The sequence below is a fragment of the Pundamilia nyererei genome, unplaced genomic scaffold (genome assembly GCF_000239375.1).
Source record: "Pundamilia nyererei isolate P.nyererei 1_Seehausen unplaced genomic scaffold, PunNye1.0 scaffold00071, whole genome shotgun sequence".
Lineage (NCBI taxonomy): Eukaryota > Metazoa > Chordata > Actinopteri > Cichliformes > Cichlidae > Pundamilia > Pundamilia nyererei.
This window is the reverse complement of record NW_005187472.1, coordinates 2,457,866-2,484,376: the sequence shown is the minus strand read 5'-3', so window position 1 is coordinate 2,484,376 and position 26,511 is coordinate 2,457,866. Positions and strand designations below refer to the sequence as shown.

Genomic DNA, 26,511 nt, shown 5'->3' with positions numbered 1-26,511 from the left:
ATTATTTTTCGTCGCTCAAAATAAGCGTCACACTCGCGGAAGCCGGTACACTCGCCGAAACGCCATGCATTTACCGAGACTTTCAACCCAGGTAGGCCAATTATGGATCTTCGGATCCACATTATGTCATCAGCTCCACCGCGAACTATGTTAAAAACAAACACCGCTCCCGCCTCACAGATGACAGCTTACAGTCCTGCGTAAAGATGAAAGTGACTTCACTGTGTAATAAATAAATAAATACATAAATATTTATGCAGAATTTTGCAAATATTTATTTTTCATTTTTTTAGTAGCATAGTGCTTTTTTCCAATTTAAAATTCAGGTCAAGGCTCTGCTATGCTCCAAAAGCCCAAAGGCGATATAAGGCTGGCGGCTCACAACAGTTTTTCTTTGCTACATGGATCATTTTAGTTCAGCTAGGTGTCTTTCCTTTTTGTTATGTTTCTTTAAGTGTTCAAAATGTGTTCATTACATAAATAAAATGTAGTTTTCTCTGTAGCACTTCATGGATTTCATAAGCAACACACTTTAGTTGTTCACACAAAGCATAAAGGTAGAAAAAACAATATATACAGTGTTATCTTCATTTTAGATGCCACAAAGTATTTGCGGCTCCCAGTGTTTTCTTTTGCGTGGAAACTGGGTCCAAATGGCTCTTTGGGTGTTAAAGGTTGCTGACCCCTGGCTTAGAGCAATAGAAAGCAGTCTGTCAGTCATGAATGCAATTTCATTTTGCATATAAGACAATTTACTGACATGTCTGTGATATGCCATGTCTAATATATTCACTGATTCATGATGATGTAAAACAATTTATAGCTGAATAAGGATGATAGGCATGTCAATATAAACGTAAATAAAAAAATCTTCTGTAGTGAGACTACAGTCTGACCTGGGCATCATGGCCATGTTTATATAATTTAAGCCATTTGGTTCATAAATATTCTCAGCAAAAAGTTCTCAGATTGGTTTGTCTGACAAATGTCTTAAGCTATAGAATTTTATTCAGTGATCTTAAAAAAAAAAGGTCAGCTTTTCAACTTTTAACTTGGAATGCATTAAAATAATCTTTGTGCAAAAAGATACTGCACGATTGCCGGGTTTATGTCAGCTGGAATTTGGTGGAATACACTTTAAATGTATTTTGGAAAAAGCCTTCATGCACATGTTACGGTCTTTGTGCACGTGGCCTTTTTTTAAAGCAATCACTTCAGGTAAGCTAACAGCCCTGAGCTCAGTCTACAGTCTCAGGCCCATGTGACTCGCTGATTTGATTCAGAAAGCTATGTTGGAGTCATTTGAGCTCCCTAACGCAGCCTGAATCGGATCACAGCCCAGTTTTGCCTCTGCTGGACAACGCCCCAGGAGTTAGTCTTGTTGTACACAAACAAATATTAAAGAGAAATAAATGGGTGGAGAAACAGAACAAATATGTTGTGTAGGACACAAAATTATACGCCATGACCTCAGTAATGAACCTAAATGTCACCTCTATTAAACATCTGAGTGCTTTCTAAAACGATGTATTAAAGAGCACTATCTACCATTCAATATCTCCAGCATCATCAGAACATCATGTAATATACCATCAACAAAAAATCTTTTGTTCACCTTTCAGCAGCGACTACTGCTTTTTCATTTGATCATTCTGGCAGCTAAGGAGAAGGATTGCACTAGCATTGTGTTTTTGCACAGTAGACCTATGTTCCAGGAGTGCAGCGTGCTGAGGGAGATATGACTAATGGCAGAGGTTCATTAGAAACGACCCTGAATGGGTTTCAGGTTAGAGTTGCTTGAAGGCTCGACAGAAAAGCACTTAGTCACTGTTGTCTCTTGTTGGCTTTGGTCCTCCAGGTTCCGATGACCGGGACACAGACCTGTTCTTGTGCGACACCAACACATGCAAGTTTGATGGGGAATGTCTAAGAATCGGGAACATGGTGACATGCATTTGCGATTTCAAGGTAAGATGTGACGTTTCTGTTACTGTTTCATTGTGTCTTTTTACTACAACGTTTTTCCTTTTGGTGTTAAATGTCTCTCTGCTAACCCGCCCCTGTCTTTATTAAAAGTTCATTCATGGTATCTATAACAATAAATGTAAGGCGGAGGTTTGATTTAATTGTATTATTTATACATTTGAAGAATTGTAATAGTGTCTGCCTTTCCAGCTTTTCCAAAATGTTGCCAATATTTATGCTAACATACAGAATAGTTAGCACATCTGCTAACTAGCTTACTACATATTTCATGCTATATTTTTTTCAGGGATTGTGCCCATTAATTACCATATGTTGACACATGTTAGTTAACTTTCCACTTTTGTCCTTGTCCAGATGGTAGCCATTAAAACAGGCGCTAGTTTCAAGGTTATAGCATCGATGCTACAGTCACACAAGGGAAAACAGTGTTTATAGACTGTGGCACAAACAAAATAATTACAACTCTGTGCAATGAACTTTTAATCTCTTTGGATTTGAAATAGTTGATTTTAACACAAGGACCAGGTCTGCAACCACTTGTGGTTAGTTGCTGTGTAAGAGAGCAATAAAACAGCAGTAAGATAAATAAGATGAACCCAGTTATGGCAGTTATACGGAATGTGTTTGTGATGAAACAGCAATTAACTGTAGTAAATCAGCAAAAAATTACATATCTGCTGCCTTCTGTACATGAGGACACTCACATTAAAAAGGAATTCACAGTAAAAGCTTAGAGCTGGCCAAAACCCTGTGGCAGATTGGTGAATAACAATTTTGTCCCAAGTAGTTTGCTGTTCTATTTTGTTGTTTTGTTTTTCTAGCATGACTGAGACATTACCTGGCTGGTGCAATCTTTGTTAAATCTATGTTAATTTTGAGTATTCATTTTGTTACTGTGTGAATTTGTAGCACTTGAAGAAATGCTTCATTGGAACAAAATAAATAGTGTGCATGGTACACTATAATCCCTCAATCCAATTGCTGCATTTTATAAATGCACAAATGATCATTCTAAACATCTGATTAGTGTTATGTAAAATGATGATTACTAAGTGTCTGAAATCTCAGTTCAGTACAGCTGCAACAGTCGTGAAAACCAGGGCCCTTAGTCTAACCTCCTTTATTTTAATATATTCAACAGTCAAAGGCCAGGAGTGTGTGTGTTTTCTTGCTTTCAGCACAATAAATCTAAATGATTTGAGCATCAAATGCTGAAACTAATTAAAATTGCACTTGTATAAGTGTAAAAATGGCACGTATAAAGAAAAATAATAATGAAACACAGCAAAAAAAACACTTGTGTTATTGGAAATATACACCTATAATAACTTGAAAGTTAATCTGTGATGCGTCTGAAGAAAGAATTTAAAGATTTATAGAATCGATTGGATCAAAGTCCATTGTCTCTATTAGACGATATTAGGCCCAAGGGGAGGTGCTCGCATACCATGAGCCCAGTTTATAGCTTGCTCTGAAATTTGACATCGCTATCCTGGTATACTACACTCTCCACATTCATAAACAAGACTGTCACTGATGAGACCAAAGACTGAAAGGCCCTCGTTAATGGCATAAATCTAGGAAATTAGGCTGTTCTTGATAATGACTCATACTTAACTTTATGGCCAGACCTATAATAAAAAAGGAGCAAGCCAGTCAGCAGAGTATTGATTTTTGTATAACGTTTGCAAGCTTTGCCAATGAATATGCTATACAGAGCCCCTGATAATAGAAACCACTGGGATCTGAGGATGTGGCACGTGTTCTCATCTGTCGCTTTTATCAGAACGTCATCAGCGCGAGCAGGCACTAGGCAGGCTGACACTCGATTGGTCACCAGTTTTTATCTCAATTTCGTACTTCCCTGGGAGCAAACGTTAACAGAGGCCTGCAGATAAATGACATTACAGCTCCATTCCTCTTCAAGAGATCTCACACTGATACTGCTGTCGCTGTGCATTCAGGCGCTCTCTGTGCTCTTGGAAAAGAACAGGTCACACCACAATTTCTGCCTTAATACCATGAGTCAGAGGGCAACTTTCTATGCATCTTTGTTTTGTTTGTGTGGAGGAGTTCCTAATGTCAGTCTCTTTATTTCATCAGTCAACATAAACATGACCCCCCTAGCCTAGCAGGCGATGCCATGCCCCGAAATAATCAGTCACTACTAATCACTGTCAAATAAATGGATCCAAGATTTTTCTCCTGTTGGCAGTTTGTTCAAGCTTTCAGAGGGGAACGTTGCATAAATTCTCATCTTGGATGGATTTCCTTTGTTCCAGAAGAATCTATGTGTGCACACATTCGCACACAAAAACCCCAAGCAAGAGACATGCAAGGGACTGTGAAGAGGAAGAGAGTTTGATGTGGTGGAATCAATGGACACTATTCATTGCCAAGATGCATTAGATTTGCCTCACACTGACTCTTTAAAGAACCAAGACTTTCTCTCGCTAACCCAAGTCAAACTGCTACACAGCAGCGTGCGCTCTTGTACCTGAAAATGAGTTACGTCTTGTCTTTGCTAATGCAATGCCCTGACTAATCACATAAAGTTTGCCGGTAATTCATCTCACAGCAGCTGCCGGGCAAAGCTATTGTTGCCGGTTTGGTTTTGTTAATGTCAGGTCACAGTGCTGATTCCCAAAGGGATCGTCCAGTCTAAAAGTATGTGCGCTCACGGCGATGTGAAATACTTCAACTCAAACTGTCCACTAAAGGGTAACTGGAACAATTTATTGTTCTTAGTAATGGTTCTTTTTAACAGAAAAGTTGGGAGTTGCTGGAAAAATATCCAATAACTAGACACAAAATTTGCATATAGCTGTTCTCAGACTCTGAAAGATATAAGACATCATGGAAGCAAATAAAGGAGCTTTAAATATAGGCAGGAATGTCTGTTTTTTTTTTTGTTGCTTTGTTATGTTTGATTACTGGGCTTTTTTCCCCCCAAAAAATAATTTAATGAATTTTCATTTTATTTATTTATTTTATTGTAGTAATTCCAACAGGAAACCACACTTTTAATCTAACCTTTTCATCTATCCTAAACTGTCATGGCTAAAGATAAAAGATGGATGTGGCAGGTGATGCTGGAGTAGCCTACTGGGACCTTTGGGACTATTTCCCGTTTTAACTGTTAAGCAAATGAAATTAGATAAACATCAAGTTAATCTGCTCTAAAAGTAAGACTCATATTGCACCTTTTACAGCTTTGATATTGGAGCCTCTGGATGGATGCTATGACCTGAGGGAATCCCCCGCCTATATCACTAAAGTTGGTCTAGCACATAAAGGATTAGATCGGTCATTTTATCATTGATATTTTCTCTACAAAAGCTGGCAAGAGATTAGGAGTCTTTTAATTATTACTGAATCTCTCTCGTAAAACAAGAAATGCATCAGATAAACTCAAGTTTTGCATGTTAGGGCTATTTGTACAATTGAGTATAAGAAATGGCCAAAAATGGCATTAAAAATAAAAAATGCAGTCCTTGCAGTTAAAGGTTTTCATATATTTTTGAGCAAGTGATAACGAAATGTTCTGCTATGAATGAGGATCGTCAAGAAGTTAGTTAGCGAGGAGGACAGGACTGCCTGATAGAATACTGGGAAAATGTTTATGAACCACATTAACTGCACTTTCAAGTAGAAAAAAACACACAAACCCACAGAGAACATGATAAATGGATCCTGCATGAAATCCAGATGTTCATACGCTTCCCATGTTTACATTGTAGATTGGAAGAAATCTATCACGTAAATTCAAATAAGATTAAAGGCTATTGAGCCAAGTCATTCATATTTTTTACAGCATTTCACATACATAAAGTCAAAGATACAAGCAGAATTATTAAATGAATAATTGATTAAATCAATAGCCTGAAGGTATCCATGAAATTATACCTTCATCCTGACATTAATATCAATCAATACTGATGGATTTAATACTGGGGTGGAGGGTTTGTATAACTTAGTGTTGTTTAGGAGACTGATGAGAAACTAAAAGAAAAGTTTAAACTGAATTGTGCTGTCATTTATCCCGTTTTCTCCACCATAAAAATGGTTTGTAGCTTGAAGCTAGTGGCACATGATGCGTCTTAATGTATCAGCTCTTACATGTTCAATAGACTCTTAGAAAAATACAGGAATCAAATAAAGTGTTGTTGTTTTTTTTATATCTGTAATCAGATAAAGTTAGAACAAAGTGCTACAGTGTTTGGTAGGTTAGAATAAAATAGCTCAAAGAATAATGAGTTTTTCCCCACACGGTGTAATTAGTAGTATAAGTGTGCATAGCATACCTTCATGAGTCTCTTCCAAACACAATAGCAAGGTTTTTGGGTCAAGAATGAATGCAGTAATATTCTTCAGAGAAAGTTCAAAATCTGTCATAGCCTACAGCAGGAACAAATTCAGGAACAGTCATGCTCTTGTTCCTGCTGAAAACAGCGTTAACATTATAGCTGCAGCTCTGTAACACAAGCGAACACTACTTAGCTTACACTTTTTGCATTTTGTTTAATTTTCTGCTGGATTCATGCATTTAATCGACAAAAGGTAATGATGGCAAATAATTTTTAATGGCAGCGAAATACTGGTACTTAGGTGCAAATTAGTGCAACAGGTCAATCAATTAATTTAATTTGTGTGAAGGAGAGTGAGTGTTTTAGGTAGCAGAGGAAGCTTTATTTATCTGCAGTGTAATTACACAATGAATTTGTCTCTCACGTTATAATTTAATAAATGTTTTTTATCAAAGTCAGTGAAATTACCACTAAATGTTTTCAGTGGCTTAGTGTATTAAACAAAATAAGATGACACTTTAAAGGCAAATGTCCTTTCAAAAACATTGGCGACACCAACGTTATCAATTACTGCTTATTAAGCCTGTGTTTATTCAGGTAAGTGAATCAGTAGAAGAATTTGGGAACAAGTTAAAAATAAAAAATGCAAATGCTAGAAAATGTAATCATTTTTACAAAAATTTGGAGTAAACAAAGTGTTGGCAAAATTCATGACCAAAGCATGTGATAGACTGTGTGCAAGCAAATCTTTGACAGAAATTCCTTTTGAAAGGCGTTCAAGTCTCAAAGGGCAGAGAGTTGGAAAGCACCGTGAGTAGATCCAGCAGCTCTGTTTATGAGTAAGATGTTACATTACAGCTGAATGTGAATGGAATATGTGTAAAATCATCCAAGCATCTCCCGCCGAAGGTGTTGCAGATGAATGAGAGGCAGATGTTAACACAGCAGATGTAAGTAATGTGATGGGTCATTTATCTCGGGATTATGTACTACTCGAGGCTGATGACTACCAGCCCAGAGTCCTTGTAGTGTTCCAGGTAGGTCATGTTTAGTTTATGAAAGTTTCTGCAAATTGCCTGGCACCAGTAATACATTTCCTGAAGCAGTACACTGAAGGTTATTGCTGCTCTGGATAGTTTAGCCCTGTTATCTTGAGAAATACTTTTTTTTTTCTTTTTAAGAATCGAATCGCATAAAAGACTCTTGCAGGATTTTATCTGTGTGGCTGTTTATGAGTTTGACAGAGTGACATTCAACTAGAACTACAACATGAGTGACATGTTTCTGTTTGTCATCCTTTCAGTACAGTGTTCCGCTAGGGTTAGCTATAATGCAGTTCACCTTTCACGGCCTCGCTGTTTCACGTATTTATTTTTGTGCAATTTTGCGTGTTTTTTTTGTTTTCCAGCGCATTGTGTTCTGCTTTCTGATCGGCTGTAAACCACTGTCAATCAATCTCCTCCATGCCGTGTCTCCTGTAGAGTGCAGAATGCGTTCAGTTTGTCAAATTTACATAAATCTTCGATCACTAGCAGTGTGACTCTGAAGTGCTTTATTGTATGTTTGTAAGTTTCACCCCCAACAAAAGCATCCATCCATCTTCTTCCGCTTTATCCGGGGCCAGGTCACGGGGGCAGCAGCCTAAGCAGAGAAGCCCAGACCTCCCTCTCCCCAGTCACCTCCTCTAGCTTATCCGAGGGAACACCAAGTCATTCCCAGGCCAGCCGAGAGATATCATTTCTCCAGTGTGTCCTGGGTCTGCTCCGGGGCTTCCTCCCGGTAGGACATCCCCGTAACACCTCACCCAGGAGGCACCCAGGAGGCATCCTTGTCAGTTGCCTGAACCACCTCTACTCTGAGCCCCTCCCGGATTTCCGCCGCTTGTATCCGTGATCTCGTTCGAACCAAGCTCTTGCAACGGATGTATAGGGATCGAATGGCCTGTAGCAATGGGCCAGACATCCCATACTCCCGCAGCACCTCCCACATGACACCCCGAGGGACACGGTCGAATGCCTTCTCCAAGTCCACCGCCCAACAACGCTGCTGACTTCGACTGAGAAGTCAGCAGTGTGGTGGCACCCTTCACCTCTGGTGTCCACCATTTGGTTCGGGGATTACCACCACGACAGGCACCAACCACCTTGCGGCCGCAGCTCAATGCAGCATCTTCAGCAATAGAGATGCTGAACATGGTCCATTCCGACTCAATGTCCCCAGTCTCCCTTGGAATGCTGTTGTAGCTCTGCCGGAGGTGTGCGTTCAAGATCTCACGGACTGGGGCCTATGCTAGACGGTACCAGCACACCACACTCACTACACGTTTAGGTGCACCGGGTCTGTCCAGTGTCCTCCCCCACCACCTGATCCAACTGACCACCAGGTGGTGATCAGTTGACAGCTCAGCCCCTCTCTTTACCCGAGTGTCCAGAATGTATGGTCGCAGGTCAGGTGATACGATTAGAAAATCAACCTACGGCCTAGAGCGTCCTGGTGCCACGTGCACTTATGGACACTCTTACGTTCGAACAAGGTATTCATTATGGCCAAACTGTGATTTGCACAGAAGTCCAGCAACAAAACACTGCTCGGGTTCAGATCAGGGAGGCCGTTCCTCCCAATCACGCCACTCGAGGTCTCGTTGTCGTTACCCACGTGAGCATTAAAGTCTCCCAGTAGAACAACAGAGTCTCCAGGTTGAGCACCTAACCCTAACCCTAACCCAACACCCCACCCAGGGACTCTAAGAAGGCCGGGTACTCTGAACTGCCACTCGGCGCTTAAACACAGATGACAGTCAGGACCCATTCCCTGACCCCAAGGCGCAGGGAACAAACCCTCTCATCCACCGAGAAGAACCCTAACGTACAGGCAGCAAGCCTAGGGGATATTAGAATACCCACCCCAGCCAGCCGCCTCTCACCAGGGGCAACTCCAGACTGAGACAGAGTCCAGCCCCTCTCCAGGAGACTGGTTCCATAGACCAAGCCATCTAGCTGATACCTCTCAACCTCATGCACTAACTCAGGCTCCTTCCCCACCAGACAGGTGACATTCCATGTCCCAATTCCCAGTCTTGGTAGCCAAGGATCAGTCCGCCAGGGCTTCTGCTCTTGGCCCCCACCCGGCACACAATGCACCCGACCCCTATGGCGCCTCCTGCGGGTGGTGGGCCTGCGGGAGGGTGGGCCCATGTCCCCTTTTCGGGCTGTGCCCGGCTGGGCCCCATGGACTAATGTCCGGCCACCAGACGCTCGCCCTCGGGCACCCTCCCCGGGCCTGGCTCCAGGGTGGGGCCTAGGGATGGGTATTGATAAGATTTTAACGATTCCGATTCCATTTTCAATTCTGTTTAAAGATTCGAGTCTTTATCGATTCTCTTATCGATTCTTATTTTTAAAAAAGGAGAACACTAAAGTCGATTAGCTTAGAACTTTGTTTTATATCTTCTCTTTGAACAAGATAGAAATTTAGGAGTAACATGGCCTTACAAACCCAACAGTGAAATCTTAAGAGATCCACAGCCTACGGCTCTTCAATGGGTTGTCCCAGGGTCCCCAGGAAAAAAAATGTAAATGTAAAATAATAAAATAACCATTCTTCTGTAGCAATAACAAAGTGTAACATAAATTATTCTGTAGCAATTACACAAGAATATCCAGTAATGTCCCTGCCTAGAATTAAACACATTCACTTACCAAAGTGAAATCAGGGCATCTGCTTGGTGACATTCGTCTATCCTGGCCTGAAAGGAGACGCTACCGGTAGACTGCACCGAGAACTGCCAGCATCTGAGCCAGACTCTGTCTGTGTCTCTCATCGTGGTCACCTAAATGCACAGTAATGGAAGGTTTTGTAATAAGGCAGATCGCGCTAACATAATATGCACCTGTTAGTTGATTATTTATCTGCCGCATTAACGGGAGAGGACGTGCAAACGTTACCGCTGCTGCTGGGTTGAGATTCACGAGTCCGGAGCGGAATTAAAAACATGACATTCATTTAAGGTCATCGCGTGTTTTGTGAGCAAATGCTTTTGCATATTCGTAGTGTTTCCTCCCTTAAATGAAATATCTACTTTGCAAGTATTCCATGTTGCCCTGTTGTCATCCGTTCTCGTAAAGTATAACCAAACTTTTGAGCATTTGAGCCGCTTAGGTACCGTGTTTCCTGCCAGGTAAGCGACGCTCCGCAACGTGGTGACGTCATTTGGGGCGACTGGAATCGATAAGGGAATCGTTTGCAAAAATGGCAAACAATTCCAAGGAATTGAAACAGTGGGAACCGGTTCTCAACAAGAACCGGGTTTCGATACCCATCCCTAGTGGGGCCCCGGTAACCCTATCCCGGGCAGGGTAAACTGTTCCCTCAATGTCTTCTTCATAAGGGTCAACAAAAACAATGTCGACGAAACATTTTGCACCATCAAAGGCACCTGCGGTAGCACCCAAGAGACAGAGGAAGATGGTAACCTGGACATGGGTTTCATCTTTGGTTTCATTCTATAATACTGGACTTATTTTTCTACGAAGGTTTGAACTTTGAGAGTGTTTAAACAAGAGAGAAAAGTGTGAAAATGTTCATGCCTGTCTGAAAAAAGTGTATAAAGTGTGTAGTGAGGGGTTTTATAGCCCTAAAACATCTATAACAATTGTAAAAAATAAAGCTGGCTACTTCGCAGATTTCACCTTTCGCGGGTTATTTTTATAATGTAACTCCCGCAATAAACGAGGGAACACTGTAATCCTTATATTAAATGTGCCTTTTAGATTCATAATCATAATGCCACAGTGTGAAAGTGTATGTACGGTTAAGGTTTTATGAATAGGTGCTAAAAATCAACATAACTGAGAGCTCATTTTCCCTTTAGGCTGCTTTGAAAATACATTGGCTCTGAGGATCTCATTTAATACTGCTTCACAAAGTCTCAACGTTGTCTGTGTGGGTTTAAATAAAAATGTCATAGTAATAAATAAATATAGGAAAAAAGTAGTTGACTCTTTTGTCTATGTCTTCATGTCTATGTCTTCGTAAAAAGTTTTGTGTTGATTTTATTATCTCAGTCATTAGTTTCCAGTTAGTTCCCATTAGAATTAAAAATGATGATAAAGACGACAGTTTTAGTATTGGCCTATTTTGTGACCGACAAGTTGGTACTTTATGAATACAGAGTGTCCCTTGGCTTTTTAAAAAAAATACAAATTCACCTCTCACCAAGACAGCAATGGCAAAAACATTCACTTTCATAATAAGATTAACCAATGGGTTGCTTCATGGGTTGAGCCAAAAGACAATGATCTCGGAAATCCGTGAGGGTTGATTATTAAATTCATATTCAGTTCTAAATTGCCCTCCTGTAATTTCATATCAGCATATAACCAACACTTGCAACAGGATCATATCTCTCTGTACATCCCCCCACGTGGCACCTCTGTCCTCTTCATCACCTCTTTGTAACTTTTCCGCTTACTGTCTGTTTGAAGATGAAACACTATGCTTCACATATGGAGGACTCTGTGAGTCATTCTACACATGTAAAAATACATTTGGGAGACAAACTCCCTGTTATCACTTTCTGTTCAATTACCCTGCCACCGACGCTATCAGATGGTTATCAAACAATTGCTGCACATATTGGATGATTTGACTAAGAAGGAGGTTGTCCAGCCCTATTACATCAATCTTTTATATACCCTTGTATATTCCACAAAAACAACAACATTATTCATTCAAATAGGCAAAACGACCTCTGAGTGCTACGTGTACATGTTTTCCTCATAAATGACCTTTTGTAGTCATGGAGATAACACATTGTCTGAGACAGAAGTAGTTTAACGTCATAGCAGTGCAAACGCTCTTAGAGAGGAGGTTTAGGGTGGACAGTGTGCTTTGACATGCGGGGGCAGCTGTTCCCATCCTGTCTCCTGCTATGACTTGTAACTGCTATTTTATGGTATATTATATGTAATTGAGATCCTTATCTGTGGAAAGCTATTAATATCGCGTTTAAAAATAAGACTAGTTATTAGCTAATAACACAACTGTATACAATCAGGCATATGTAGCACCTTTATTATATAAACTGAAGAAGTTGGGAAGTTGCTGTGGCTTTTGATGGCAGCAAGACATCTCTAATAGAGCTGGGACAGCACCATGTTTACCACTGTGGAGCATCCACTCTTCAGACCATAAAAGCTGGTTACTGAGGAGATCAGTTGCTGGGTTTATGGGAGAGATTGTTGTCCCTTTCTTTTCTGATATATGATTCTAACTGCTCAACATTCCTGGGTCTTCTTTGTTGTATTTTTCACTTCATGATGCACCAAGTGTTTTCAGTTGGTGAAAGGTCTGGCCTGCAGGCAGGGCAGTTCAGCATGCTGACTCTTCTGCTCTGAAGTCATGCTGTTTAAATAGATGCCTTCGCTCCCTGAAAAACATAATGTCTGGATGGGAGCATATGATGCTCTAAAACCTGTATATACCTTGCAGCACTGATGGTGCCTTTCCAGATGTGCAAGCTGCCAATTCCATAGTCACTAATGCATTGCCATATTATCAGAGATGGAGGCTTTTGAAGTGAGTGCTGATATCAAGCCAGATGGTCCCACTTCTGTTCACTCCAGAGGATTCGGCATCCATGTTTTCCAAATAATTTATATGACCATAGATTACATTTTCATTTTGCCTAAGTCAATTTTTAATGAGAATAGAAGGCCCATAGTAGAGAGTGACATTTCTGGATTGGGTTCACATATGGCTTCTTCTTTAAAAGACAGAGATTTTACCTGCTTCTTGGATGATATGCTAAATTGTGTTCACAGACAGTGTTTTCTAGAATTTCTGAGCCCATGCCTTGATTTCTTTCACAGAAGCATAAATGGTTTTAGTGCTCTACACCTCTAGCATTAATTTTTGACCTTGTCCCTTGCGTACAGTGATTTCTCCAGATTCTATTTTGAGTTTATGAACTGTAGAAGAGGAGTTATTTACAGCCTGTGCGCTTTTACAGGAACATCATTTTGAAATTCGTAGATTGGTGAACTCTGTACACATCTTTACTTCTGAGAAACTCTGTAAGATACTTTTTTGTATCTAATCCTGTCAGCAAGATGTTCCCAATTAACCTACGTAGTTGTAAAATGTTTCTCCAGCTGTTTCTATTTCACACCACTTACTTTTCCAGCCTTTCGCCACCCCCGTCCCAACTTTTCTGAGATCTGTCACTATTATCAAATTCAATGCAAACTATTTTTTTTTTTTAAATGGCAGTTTTTGTAAGTTTGAACATTTGATATGTTTTCGATATACTATTGGAGTGAAATAGGAGTTAATGAGATGTCCAAATAGTTTCATTTTCACAGCTCAACTTTTGTGAAATTTGGGTTGTAAAGATTACCTGCCCTCTAGTGGATCGTCGCTGCAATGAGGGAAGGGGAGTGACATTTTTACCTATTGCTGTGTCAGTAATTTCACTTTTTTTTTTTTTTTGGAAGTACAAGAGAGTTAAAATTTAGCGAGACAAATATTGACTTGAAGTTAGAAAGATATACAGAGCAATACTTCAGGCCAGAGCACACAAATGTTGTGGATGCAGGTAGTGTAGTGTGGTGTAAAATCTGTGCATGCAGGCACTATCCTGTCTGACCTGTCTAAATACATCCAACACTGTACATTCAGACTGCAAAGCAAATTTGTTGACTTTATATAAAAGAATTTAGGATAATGTTGGCAGCACATTTGGTCCTCAATGTGCTCCCTGCTGGTTGTTTGATGTGGCCACTCCTCACTGTTATGCCTGACCTCAAATTGCTCTCCCACTTTTCACCGCCGGAAGCCGTCTAATGTTTGGGTTGTGATGGCCAGACTGCTGAAGCTCGCAGCACATCAAAGAGGGATGAGAGCTAATGTGGGTTCATATGATGTTGATGGGAGGGTGTGGAAGGGCATTGCGTCCTTCATATTGCACTAAACAAGAAGCTGTGAAAACGTTTTGACACACACCTTTCAGAAGCACGTACACACAGCAACAAATGCCTGAGTGCACCTTAAACAGCGGAAACACACCTGGCCTTCCCTCTCTCCCCACCTTCCTCCTTCAACAGATTAACACAACACCCCATTCACTTCCACACAAATAAGCTAAAATCATGAAATCCACACACCGTCACACAGGCCCAGGTGGTACTGACAGTAGCTTTTGATGTAGACCCCATTCCATATATTTGCATTCATTTATAATCATTTTATCCAGGGCCATGTGTACCTACTGGGAGTGAGCTTTTGAATAATAGTGAGTTTATTTCCTCGAGCTGACCAGTATCACAGTTTTGTCAGTGATCTAGATTTGGCCGTTTGCTGCAGCGAGTGGACAGCAGTGTGACTTTCTTTCACATCATGGAAATCAGTTGGTGAAATTTGATGGTGGAAAAAGACTGTCGCGGAGAGCTCTCATGTACATATTATGAAGTCATCACTAAAACAATGATTGGATATGATCTACCTTTTAATATAACAGATTTTAGAAATACCCATATTACAAAATCGCAGTTACATGTGTCTAAGTTACTTTCTTTAACAGTGATGAAGAATAAATTACATTAGTCTTAGCTTGAACTTTTGATTTTGGTTGAACAAGCACATCAGTTAAAGCAGCAGCATTTTTGTGGGAGGCATTCCTAAAGAAAATACAAAATACACTTTTGGTTCAAGTGGTTATACTCCATGAAGGAGACATTCTGTTATTTCAGCTCAGGTTTTGAACTATTCCTGCTGCAAGTGCAACACAAAAGAGTTGAATGGAATGTTGTTGCTCTAAGCATGTTGTTCTGCTTCGAAATGCTTGAAAGTACTTCATAACGAAAAGCAATATTTTTAGATTCGTTTCTGTAAAGATTAGTTTCTGAATTATTATGTTTTAGTTGAGTAGGAGGCTTTGAGAAGCACAAGTGGAATTCCAATCTTTATATCAGAAAGGACCACTAAAAGAAGATGGTTATTTCCATCTGTAGCAATTTATATTTGGTCTTAGGGTGCTCTTCTGGGACCTTGAGCTCTCGTATACATAGAACACATAGGGCAGAGGACACATCCTACCATGTGCATAGAAAGAAAGCAGCTGGCTGTTAAGAAAACAGTAGGCGTCACTGACTTCAAATTGATTAGTCAAACAGGTTGAAAAGAGCTGCTGTTGTGGAGGTGGGTTGCAAAGTGGCTTGCAGATGTGCAACAGCTGTAAGCAGGCTAAAGTAGATTTAACAGTTCACCCTATGTAAAAGTTAGCAAAAGCTGATATCAGATGCTTGACTTATTATGGTAGCAGCAGAAGTATTAGCATTGGCTGTGTCAACATGTCAGCACGGTCAACTAAGCAGGACAAAGCACCATCTGTGGAACAAATATGTCTCTTTAGTTGTTTGCGTCAATTAATTCTTCAGGTTGTTTGCTCTCATACCCAGATGTCGTGCGTGTGATATATGTCAATGACAGCCTAAATATGTTCCTGTTACACCGGGAAGGCAGAGAAGGAAGACACTGGACTCGGGGAGGAATTGCGCTGGGTGTCTCTCCTGAAAAACGGAGGATCTGTGTCAGCTCCTCTGTGGCTCTGGCTGGCCTGTCAGACACTATTACAGAGGAGTCTGTCTCTAGCGACTCGGCTGGGGAGACTCCACAGGGACTGGCAGGCTAGGCCCTAATCAAGAGAAGACTGCGAAGCGGTTAAAGAGCAGAGGCACAAGCCACCTCCCAGTCTTCCTGTATCTCTCTCCATCTTCCTGTTGTCACAGTAACTCCCGTCTCTGTCTCCCTCTCACTTGTCCAAACAACTTGCCCTGCCTTGTTGCCGTCCTGTGCTACTTTGTCTTTGTCTTCTCCTTCATTGTAAAGACTTGACCAGTGTGCGTAAACATTGCAAGGCATCACGGGAAAACAGTTTGTCACTTACCCAGACAGTGCTTGACACTGCTCTATCCAGGAGGTCTGTGGAATACAACACATTGTCAGGCACAGAAAAGATTTGTCACTCTGACAGGACTCCACTGGGATTCATTGTTGGTTTTTTTGCTGTTTTTTTTTCCCATTCACCTTATATGACATCCACTGTTCGAAGTGTTTGCGATCCGGCTTTGTTAAAGTTTATCTTCAGCAAAATAAAACTTTACTACACTTATGGGACACTGCCTTTGTCAGCAACTCGCCTTTTGGTTGCTGCTAACTTCCGTGGTCTCCTTTCTCCCTAGGAATTTTGATATAACTGGATCTGAAATGAAGCTGAGCCCAAGCCTGTCAGTGACCATTACAGATGCAGCAGCCCACACCACACTTTGTTTTTCGTGTGTGAGCCATCGTTAGTGTTTTGGTTGTCTCTTTTTCTTGCATGGATGAAGGTCAGCCCCTTGCATGAAGCTGATAATCTGATAAATGTTTTTTAGCACAGTGATGCAGCAGAATAGATGTTGTGAATTTTGACTTTGGGACAAACCCGTGCTAATGATTTGATATTAAAGAGTAAATCATATCAGAGAAGGCCTGATATGATTTTTTCTGCAAAAACATTATAGATGAATAATTAAAATGTATGGAAAATACATTATTTCTCAGATAAAATAAATATTTGTGCTGATGTTTAAATAAAACCCAGACATATTTTATCATACATGAAGTTTCTCCTGCTATCCCCATATTGGACAATACGTAATCAATAGAACAGTGAACATGCTGAATTAACAATCTTGAACACTGATTGAGATTAAAGGGTTTATGGAAAGGTTTTGAGCAATTACTTTGTTTGATTTACAGCCAAATTGTGGATTAACCATTAGAATATGTGTAAAATGTACTTTTTGAAAAAAGCATTTAGAAACACATATTTTTGAAGTATTTTTTTAAAAGATGACACTAAAATAAACCACAGGTAGATTATTTGAATAGTATAATGATTTCACTTGGAATTGCTTCTGCTACCCTTGAACATTTTTCTGAAAATGAAATATGAAAAATTGCTATAATTCTTAAAAACAATTCTCAGTGCTTGAATGGATGGATAGAAGCTTTACATCAGGACCTAATGAGCCACAAATGTTGCCTCTTCCTTTCCCTATTTTCACTGTACAATCTTGCAATGATTTTTTTAAATGGTCACAACAGCACATGTATTTAATTTTGTTCATGAACACACAATGTCAGGTATTTGGTTCACTCCAGTAGCTTTTAGAGTCACCTTTAGCAGAAATAACCTGAAGTAATCATTGTCTGTAAGACTTTTTCATTCTCTCACACCAGTGTGGAGGAATTTAGGTCAGCTCTGCTTTATCACGTTCTCTCAAGGTCCACCCCAGCATTTTAGTCCGGTTGAAGTCTAGACTTTGATTAAACCATTGAACCACCTTTTTCAGCTACAATGTTGTAGATCTGGGATCATTGTTTTGTTGCATTACTCAATTCTGGCCCAGCTTAAGCTGCCTGATATTTGACTAGAATGTTTTAGTATAGAGAGGAGCTTATGAAGAACTCAATAACTGCAAGGCGCCAAGGTCATGAAGTTTAACGTTTAGCATCCAAACTGAGGTCTGTAGAGTCTGAGATGTAGCTCTAGCTCTTGGTGTTTTTCAAGTTCTCTGAGCACTGCACGGTCTGGCCTTAGGGAGAATCATCAAGAATCAGTCAAGCCCATGGGAAATTAGAAAATTCAATCCATCCATTGAAAGTTCATTGCGAAAGTTGGCTTCAGAAACGTTGCAACTTCAATAATTCATTTATTATATTATAATTATTATCATATAATACACCATGAGGGGTCAATCACATTACAGACAGACAGTGCCACCCTATGCCCTCCTCAGCCACTCCCCTGTTAATGCCACAAGAAAAGGGCAATTCTAGTCCACATTTTGTGACTATTGTCCCGCCTTTAGAGATACACTGGTACAACTGAAGCTGAAACTGAAAAAGAAAAGGATAATTCTGTGTTTGGCACTAATGTGACAGGAAAAGAGACATGAGTCTCAGGAAGCAAAAGAAAAATCGAACATGGTATTTATGCATTATTATATACAGTCATTCCCCCTCTGAGCTCCCTTACTACCTCATTTCACTACAAGGTCAAATCACAAATGCTGCAGACATCAATCAACCGACGTCAAGGCAGGCTGATGGAAAGAGGGCGTGTCGCATGCGTGGCGGAATCTCGGACGAGAGCGTCTGTCTCTTGTCATAAGCCACAGGTGCTCTCTGCCATCACCACCACAGGCGCTGAGCCATCTCAGTGAGACTTGATACAGCTTTGATAAGCATAAGTAAAGATTGCACCTGGGGGTCTCAGCAACTGAAGACAAGTAGTGTGGAAGCAAATGTGGCGTTCAGTAGGGGCCGAGCAGGCAGAGGGTTTCATTAGAAGTAGAACGTGCTGGGCGGTGGCGTTTCCATCCTCTGAGGCTAGCCCTAGTTTCGTGGAGATGTTTATTATTGATAGAGGTGGATGATAGCCTTGGGATGAATTGCATAATCTAGAGCCGCCTCTAATGGATACAGGAAATGGATCAGGCTATCAGTCAGGTCCCTGTGGATGAAGGATGTGTCTGTGTTTGTATGTGTCTCTCTGTGTGCATGCACATGTGTGTATGTGTGTATTCACAGTAAGTCTGTGCAATCGTGTAGAACTGTGAACTGCAGGCGTGTGACAAATTAAAGGGGAACAAAACTGAACCTTTGAGCCCAACAGTTAGAGGATTGTGTGGCGGCGGGCAGGAAGGGGGTGTTCGCCGGCATGCTTTGGTTCCATCTGTCCTACTAGACTGAAGGGTCATTGCAAATGAATATGAAGTTATTCTGTGTGATGATTTTTATCTTTTGTTGAAACATATTTATCCTGAGTGGAGTGGTCTTTTTTAGATTGACCTCTCCTTTAGCACACGAGCAGTCATTGAATGGTTTAATGAGTATAAAAATGATATATTATTTAGTTTTTTCCTTAAATTTAAGATATATAGGTCAGACTAAAGCTGGGTGCTTAAAAATAAGTAAATATTAATAATCCCTGTGTAGAAACAGGGAACTTTTTCACATCAGACATGTTGGCTTTAGGAAAAACAATAAAGGAAAAACAAAGATAATGATCATGAGAAAACTCTGGTCAACTGCCCATAAAGTTTAAAAAATGTCATGCACCAGGCCTGGCAGATGAAAATAAGCATTAATAAAACATTAATAACGATAAAAACCTTTGAATTAGTGGTGCAAATTCGAATATTGCATGTCACATGTCTTTGCTAAGATCGTTTTTGAGATACGCTTTTAGGTACTGTTATTGTAACCATTTCTGTCTATCTAGTTATAGTAGTTATACTAGTTATAAACAGTTTATTACCATTAATCTCTGGTAACCGTAAGTGGTAATTAGTGTGCTTTTTAAACACACCAAGCAATGAAATTTAACCCATTTTCTGTTCAGAGAACCAAAGGTGTCCATGTCAGATAAACAACTTTCCAACTTGACAACTATCTGGTAAATGTCCTGTTCCAGTGAGCCAACACCCACAATATCAGGACTTTCCCCAGTGGAAAATAAAAATCATTATTGTTTTTTAGCTGCTACAAAATATCAAAATGCCACGGTTCATGAAAGGCATCTGTAGTCATCTTCATCACACCTACATCTTCAGACAAAATAAGAATTAGCTGTTTAGAATTACATTTTTAGAAAGAAAAAAACACATTTTAAGGTTGGAATCTAAATGCACTTAATACGCGACAGATGGAACTTTAATTTAACTTTATTTTGCAAAATAGACCCAACAGTTTTTTTGAGTCAGTTGTTAAGCTGTGCTGTTGTTTGAGTCATGAAGTTTGGGTTTTGTTGTCCACAGTTAAATGACAGAAGAGCTGCTGCTATGGTGAGGCCGTCAGTGCAGGAAGGAAGAAAAGGTTCTTATTTTCTAATTAAAAGAAAAGCTGATCATTATAATGCTTCAAACAAAATGTTATAGACTGGACTGTCATGCATGCTTTCTTTGTCCAAGTGATTGCAATGAGCTTATTTTGGAAATGGAAATGAAAACCTCAGCGTTGCACATGTTAACCAGAGGACCGGGGATAACATAATAAACATTTAAAAAGGTGAAATTCTTCCGGCCTATCAGGTGCAACAACGTGAGCAGGTGAGTCAGAAAGTTGTCAACTGAGTCACCCACACAGTTGTCAGAATAGATTAAATCAGGTACAAGAAGCAAAAAAACACCTGTGTGGGTGGACTGTGGATGTATCAGATCTTTAGAGAAGGCACTCCAAATAACTGCTAATAATGATTAAATAAGGAAGAAAAAGCTCCGTTAGAAACAGAAATAACAGAGAGAGTGACCAACTGAGTGCCTAAGCATGCATATCAAATGGTTCACTGACATCTATAAGAAGTATGTGTTAAATGTCAGAACACTAATTATGTCAGTCAGGGCAGTCTTTGTGTTGTAATTAAATTTGTCCTCCCAGGAAGCATATTATTACGACACATTATTTTTCAGACGGTTTAAATAAAATCTCATGCTTGTTCTGTTGTTGAAATTCTGAAATTCTTGAAGGAAATCAGTTGAGAAACTACAACCTCAGTTCCAAAAAAAAGATAAAGCACTATGAATAAAAACAGAATGCAATGATTTGCAAATCTCATAAACCCATATTTAATTCACAAGAGAACCCATCAAAGATTAAACTGTTTCATTTTAAGAAAGAAATAAAGTAATTTTTAATTTGTTGGTAGCAACGTAGCTCAAAAAAGTTTTTTACTACTGTGTAGCATCCTCTCTACTTTCAACAACAGTCCAGAAACATCTGAGGAGATGAGCTGCTGGACTTTTGGGAGAGGAAAGTTTTTCCATTCTTGTCTTATAGAGGATTCTAGCTGCTGAACAGTCCTGGGTTTTTGTCATATTTTTAGTTTTCAGATGTTTTCAGTTGGTGAAAGGTCTGGACTGCCAAGCCAGTTCAGCACCCAGCATCTTCTCCGGTATTGTCTTATTCCTCTTTAAACCACAGGACATGTTGTCGGTGTTTTCCAAAAATAATTTTGAATTTTGATTTGTCTGAAATGTTATCCTCCAGGCCTTTCCAAAACAAAAAACACAAATAGTTTCTTCTTTGCATGATAGAGCTTTAACCTGTGAACTATGTGGAAATGACCATTAGTATCCAGTATTAATTTTTCAAACTTGTCACTTGCACAAATAGACTTCTCTATAGATTATTTAAATCTTTCAATGACACATAGGACTGTAGATGATGAGATATTCTAAGTGCTTGGAAATTCAAGTTGATGGGCACAGTGTTTTGTAGATTGGTGAACCTCCGCCTCTTTAAGGTGCTCTTTTTTATACCCAATGATGTTGCCAGTGAACTTTATGCATAGCAAAATGTTCTTCCACCTGTTTCCTTTTAGCATCACTCACTTTTCCACCCAATTGTAGCCCCAACCCAACTTTTTTGAGACATGTTGTTGCCATTAAATTCAAAATAAACAAATATTTTCTTAAATGGTACATTCCAATTACCGTTTTTTTAAGGAAAATGTGTCAATTTGATGTTGTTTCTATGTTGTAGGGTTAATAGGATTTTTAAATTATCGGACTACAATATTATCATATATGAACACATAGATATTCATGATAAACTAAAATATTAATTCTGACCAGTCAAAACTCAGTGTTTAGCAAATCTAGAGACACTACTCATGTTTAATGTCAACTTTTATTTCGATTTTATCACCCATGTAGCCTGTCTTAAGCTAACCGCACATAACCAAGCAGGACAGACGAGATCTGCAAAGGGTGGTGCGCTCGGCAGAGCGCATCATTCAATCAGAGCTCCCTGACCTGCTGTCCATCTACACCAAGCGGTGCAAGTCCAAAGCTAGGAAGATTATGATGGACCTCTCCCATCCCAACAATGGACTCTTCTCACTGTTGAGGTCTGGGAAGCGCTTCCGCTCCCTTAAGGCCAAAACAAAGAGAATGAGGAGGAGCTTCTTCCCCCAGGCTATTCGGGCCCTGAACCAGGTGTAGGACTGGACTCTCCCAAACACGTCACTATAAGACTGGACTCTCACACACGTCACCACACGCACCACCACACATTTCCTTTAATCCTATAATTCCTATAATTTATAATCCTTATCTTTATAATCTCTTCTGCTATTTGCACATTCTTTACTGTAAATTCCTAAGTTAATTTGTAAATTTTTGTAGTAAATTGTAAATATTGTAAAACTTTTCTTCTGTCATTTAATGGTCGGGCATTGTACAGCTACAAGCATTTCACCCCCATGTCATACTGTGTATGGTTGTGTGTGTGTGACAAATAAAATTTGAATTTGAATTTGATCTGGGAATATTTATCGGAAAACAAACCAAAGCAGCAATTTTGTGGTGAGACATAACTGGCATCAGGGTGGTTTGTGAAAAACTTCTAAAAAAAGTACCAGAGCAGCCAAAAGGAAATGGAAGCATTAAAGCATCTATAAAAAATCAATAGTTACCTGCAGCAGTGCTGTTCACTCAGCATGTGGAGCTATTTTCTGCAGGGCTGTTGCACAGACTGGGACTGTCTGTACATTTTTTTTACCCTACAGAAGTGAAGCCAGCAATTAGCCACACTTTAGAGCAATGTCACATCTACCACTGAAAAGAAAATGCAGGAGAGAACATAATATCCACCCGTTTCCTTCATTACATTTTTAAACACTGCGGGTGCTTCTCATCATCCTAACATATATCATCACTTCCTTGCATCCTCTCCTCAGTGTGCATCTGATGCAGGACACATCGGTTTTTCCTCACTTTCACTTCTCTCTGTTAGTAAATGGTAAATGGACTAGTATTTACGTAGGACATTTCTTGTCTTACCGACCACTCAGTGCACTTTTACACTACAAGCCGCATTCACACTGCACTTAGAAGCTTTTATCTCTCACATACACTCACATGCCGACGAATGGAATTTGAGGTTCAGTATCTTGCCCAAGGACACTTTGACATCCAACCAGGAGATGACCTGTTCTACCTCCTGAGCCACTGCCACAGATGTTTCTTGTCTTCACAAGGTGCATTTAAGGGATTGGAACATTCTCAGTGATTCTCATTCTCAGTGGATCGGGAATAATTTCCTGGTTATGCAAGGAGAAAGGATCCAAGGAAGCATAATTTAGCAAACTGAGAAGCAAGCTGTTTCTTTAAATGAATAAAGATAACTTCAATGACCAGACCAGGCGATTCTAGTCTATCAAAGTCCTTTCACATACTCAGTCTGACTTTGTCATCATCCTTGTATAATTGGTTTTGTTGTCCTATTCTGTTTTATTGTTTTCACCATTTCCTCCTGTTTTTAATGTTTGTAGTTACTTCCTGTTTCTATAAAACAGTAAGGAAGTATAAAACCGTTTGATGTGTATAATAGAGGCTTATAAGATAAGATAACTAGATAAGATAACTCTTTATTGTCATTGCACAGTCATACATAGTACAGTAGTACAATGAAATTGGAAAAACTGTTCTACGTCGGCACTACATTTAACACAACACGACACGATATGACACATCACAACGTAACAAACAACACAACACAGTATATTAACTTAGTATAAAAAAGAAGAAGAATAAGTGTATGTGTGACACAGATCACCACTTGTGTATCCAGTTAACTCATAGATAATATACAATGTTCAAAATGTGTGTTTTTGTTACATCTGAAACAGCATTCGTATTTTTGGTTCTGAGAATGCGTGTGGGAAAATGTAACCAAATTTCTGACAGGCAAATTCTTTTCACTGAGGAGATCTTAATTCCAATGAACTCCAGCTTTTCTTTCAAAGACTCTTTTTCAACTCTTTCAACTCTGCTCTAATCTCATACTCTCTATCCTCAAGACTCATCCCTTACCAACTACCACACACAAAACCATTCAAGGCGAATACACAAATCTTTGCATTTCGAATGTACACTGCTTGTCTGTCTTTTACAACTTCTCTAATGCAGCTAAGCATCTACTACTACTCTTTTTTTCTTTTTGTATATACTGCACATGTGTCTGTATGCTTGTTCTATCTCTACTTTCTCCTAAAAATACAGAGAGAACCATCCTCAAAACATGGATTAGGCTTAATACAAGCCTCTTACTTCCATGCAGTTATCACTCCAGGTGACCTTTGCCACCTTTTAAAAATGATGGAACAAATGGATATGCTTTAGGCATTAATGTAGCATTTTTGTACACAACTCATTTTTCTTTTGATGTCCCTACATCATCTGTTGTAATGTGTTACTGTCCAGATAGCGCAGCTGGTACACTTCAGCCTTGAGGGGTAGATATTTACTGTACTATCTTCAAAACCTTCAGTCTGCCTAAAGCGCTTTTGTAGCGTGAGGTTAGCCACTGAATCTATTTTTACTGTTTATAAACTTTTTGTTGCTCATATTTCCACATCATGGGTAATTAGTACTTAGTTTGGTGTCCCAATCTTTACCACGACAAACAAAAGTTGCACATCACCCACCATACATGGTGTACATTTATGAATCAAAAGAAAATCCAGAGCAAGTTAAAAATAAAAAAAAAACTATCTGAAACTTACTTAAATATGTCCAATATGTACTTATTGATTGACAGCATCATATGAAAACAAAATACTTGACAGTCAGCTTGGCATGTAGGCTCACAGAAATCGTACAAGCAAAACAGAGATCTCATTATTAAAGCAAAAATAAATATTTTCCCCATCAAAATGGTCTTTACAATGATTTCATACCATGGATCTGTTTTGATGTGATGCAAAATAAACAGTTCTTACAGTACAGTTTGCCTCTGGTTAAAAAAGTTCCATGCAATTACATTTTTATGAGCAATTTTAATGTTAAAAATACAAAAAGATAGGCCGAACCAATCATACAGTCACATAACCTCCTCTGTGAAAATAATCAGTGTTCTGATCTGATCACATGTTACTTAGGGCTGGGTTAGGATTGGCCAACAAAAAAGTGTTAGGCACGTTCATCGTCAGGGTTAAAGTGATAAATACTTTGTTGAACATTTGTGGTCATTTTAGAAGAAAATAACACGACTGGACCAGAGTTGTCATGACCTTCCCCATAACTCAGTTCAGCTTCATCTTCTCCGATTTGTAAAAGTCACAGTTTATGTTATTTATGTTATATGATTGCTGTGTTTTTTGAAACCGAATTCCTCGCTCATGGGCAGATGGGTGGTCCAGGAGGCGAGACTTAGTATGTGAACTGGTTTTAGACCTCTGAATGACTGCCACATTCCAGATTTACACACTTTCATTTTAGGGTAAACACAATAGCCGTTGAGTCTTATCATGCAGGTTTGAGAGGCTGTGAAGGAAACTAGAAAATGTGAGTGGATCTGAAAATCAAACAGCCTTCTTAACACAGGCTTTTACAATCTCCGAGACTCTGGTAGAGTTCACATGTCTTTGTCTACTTCTTTAGGTGTACTTCAGCGATGCACAAACAGTGTCAGATTTGCTCTCAGATCCATATGTCTATGTGTCGCTCGTCAGACAGCTTCAGATACACTCAGACATTTCAAAAGAAGTGTCTGAAGGCCATGTAATAAATTGTTGTGCAGCACCTCGACTCCCAGCTAGGATCAGTGGACTCCATCCCCTTGAAACAGTTTTCTGCTCCCCAGGAAAATGTCAAAGTTGTCATTGAAATTCATTCTATATGCCACAGATGCTGATGAAGGGAGGGAAGTGTAGCAAAGCATTTCATACCCCTGTTTTATGTTGGGGTAATGCCTGAGATGCCTGCACAGAAAGGTTCCCAAGAGTGTCCTTCCAACAAATGAAATCCCTTCTCAGCAGTTCTGAACCACTGACTCTGTATTTAGGAGGATAGTGAGTGGGCCCACATGCACTGTTGTTCTCTTGAGATGTGAGCATGTGAGTAAAAGTTAAGTTTGCCTTGGTATAGTGCTCACAGTATCATGTAGGCTGTGGCTTTCCTCTCTGTTGCTGTTGTGCGTTTGTAATTGTTTTCCACTGTTAAATTGTCCATAAAAACTTCAAATCAACTTAAATTTAAATCACATGGAATTTCTCATCATTTAAAGCAGGTCAAACCTACAGAATTGTGCAAACGTCTCGAGTCATTTCTTAGTATTGTTAATATTTTTCTTCCAAGGAGCCAGACTTTATTGTGGGTTTTTTTTTTTTTTT

At 39.6% G+C, this 26,511-nt stretch overlaps 1 protein-coding gene across 1 annotated transcript in view; it reads left to right on the top strand.

The window, feature by feature from the left end:
• tmeff2a (transmembrane protein with EGF-like and two follistatin-like domains 2a) overlaps window positions 1-26,511 on the top strand; it is a 136,760-nt gene that overhangs the window by 12,038 nt on the left and 98,211 nt on the right. Inside the window, exon 2 of the mRNA XM_013911749.1 lies at window positions 1,859-1,968. Coding sequence (XP_013767203.1) covers window positions 1,859-1,968 — 110 coding nt within the window. The remainder of the gene's footprint in view (window positions 1-1,858; window positions 1,969-26,511) is intronic.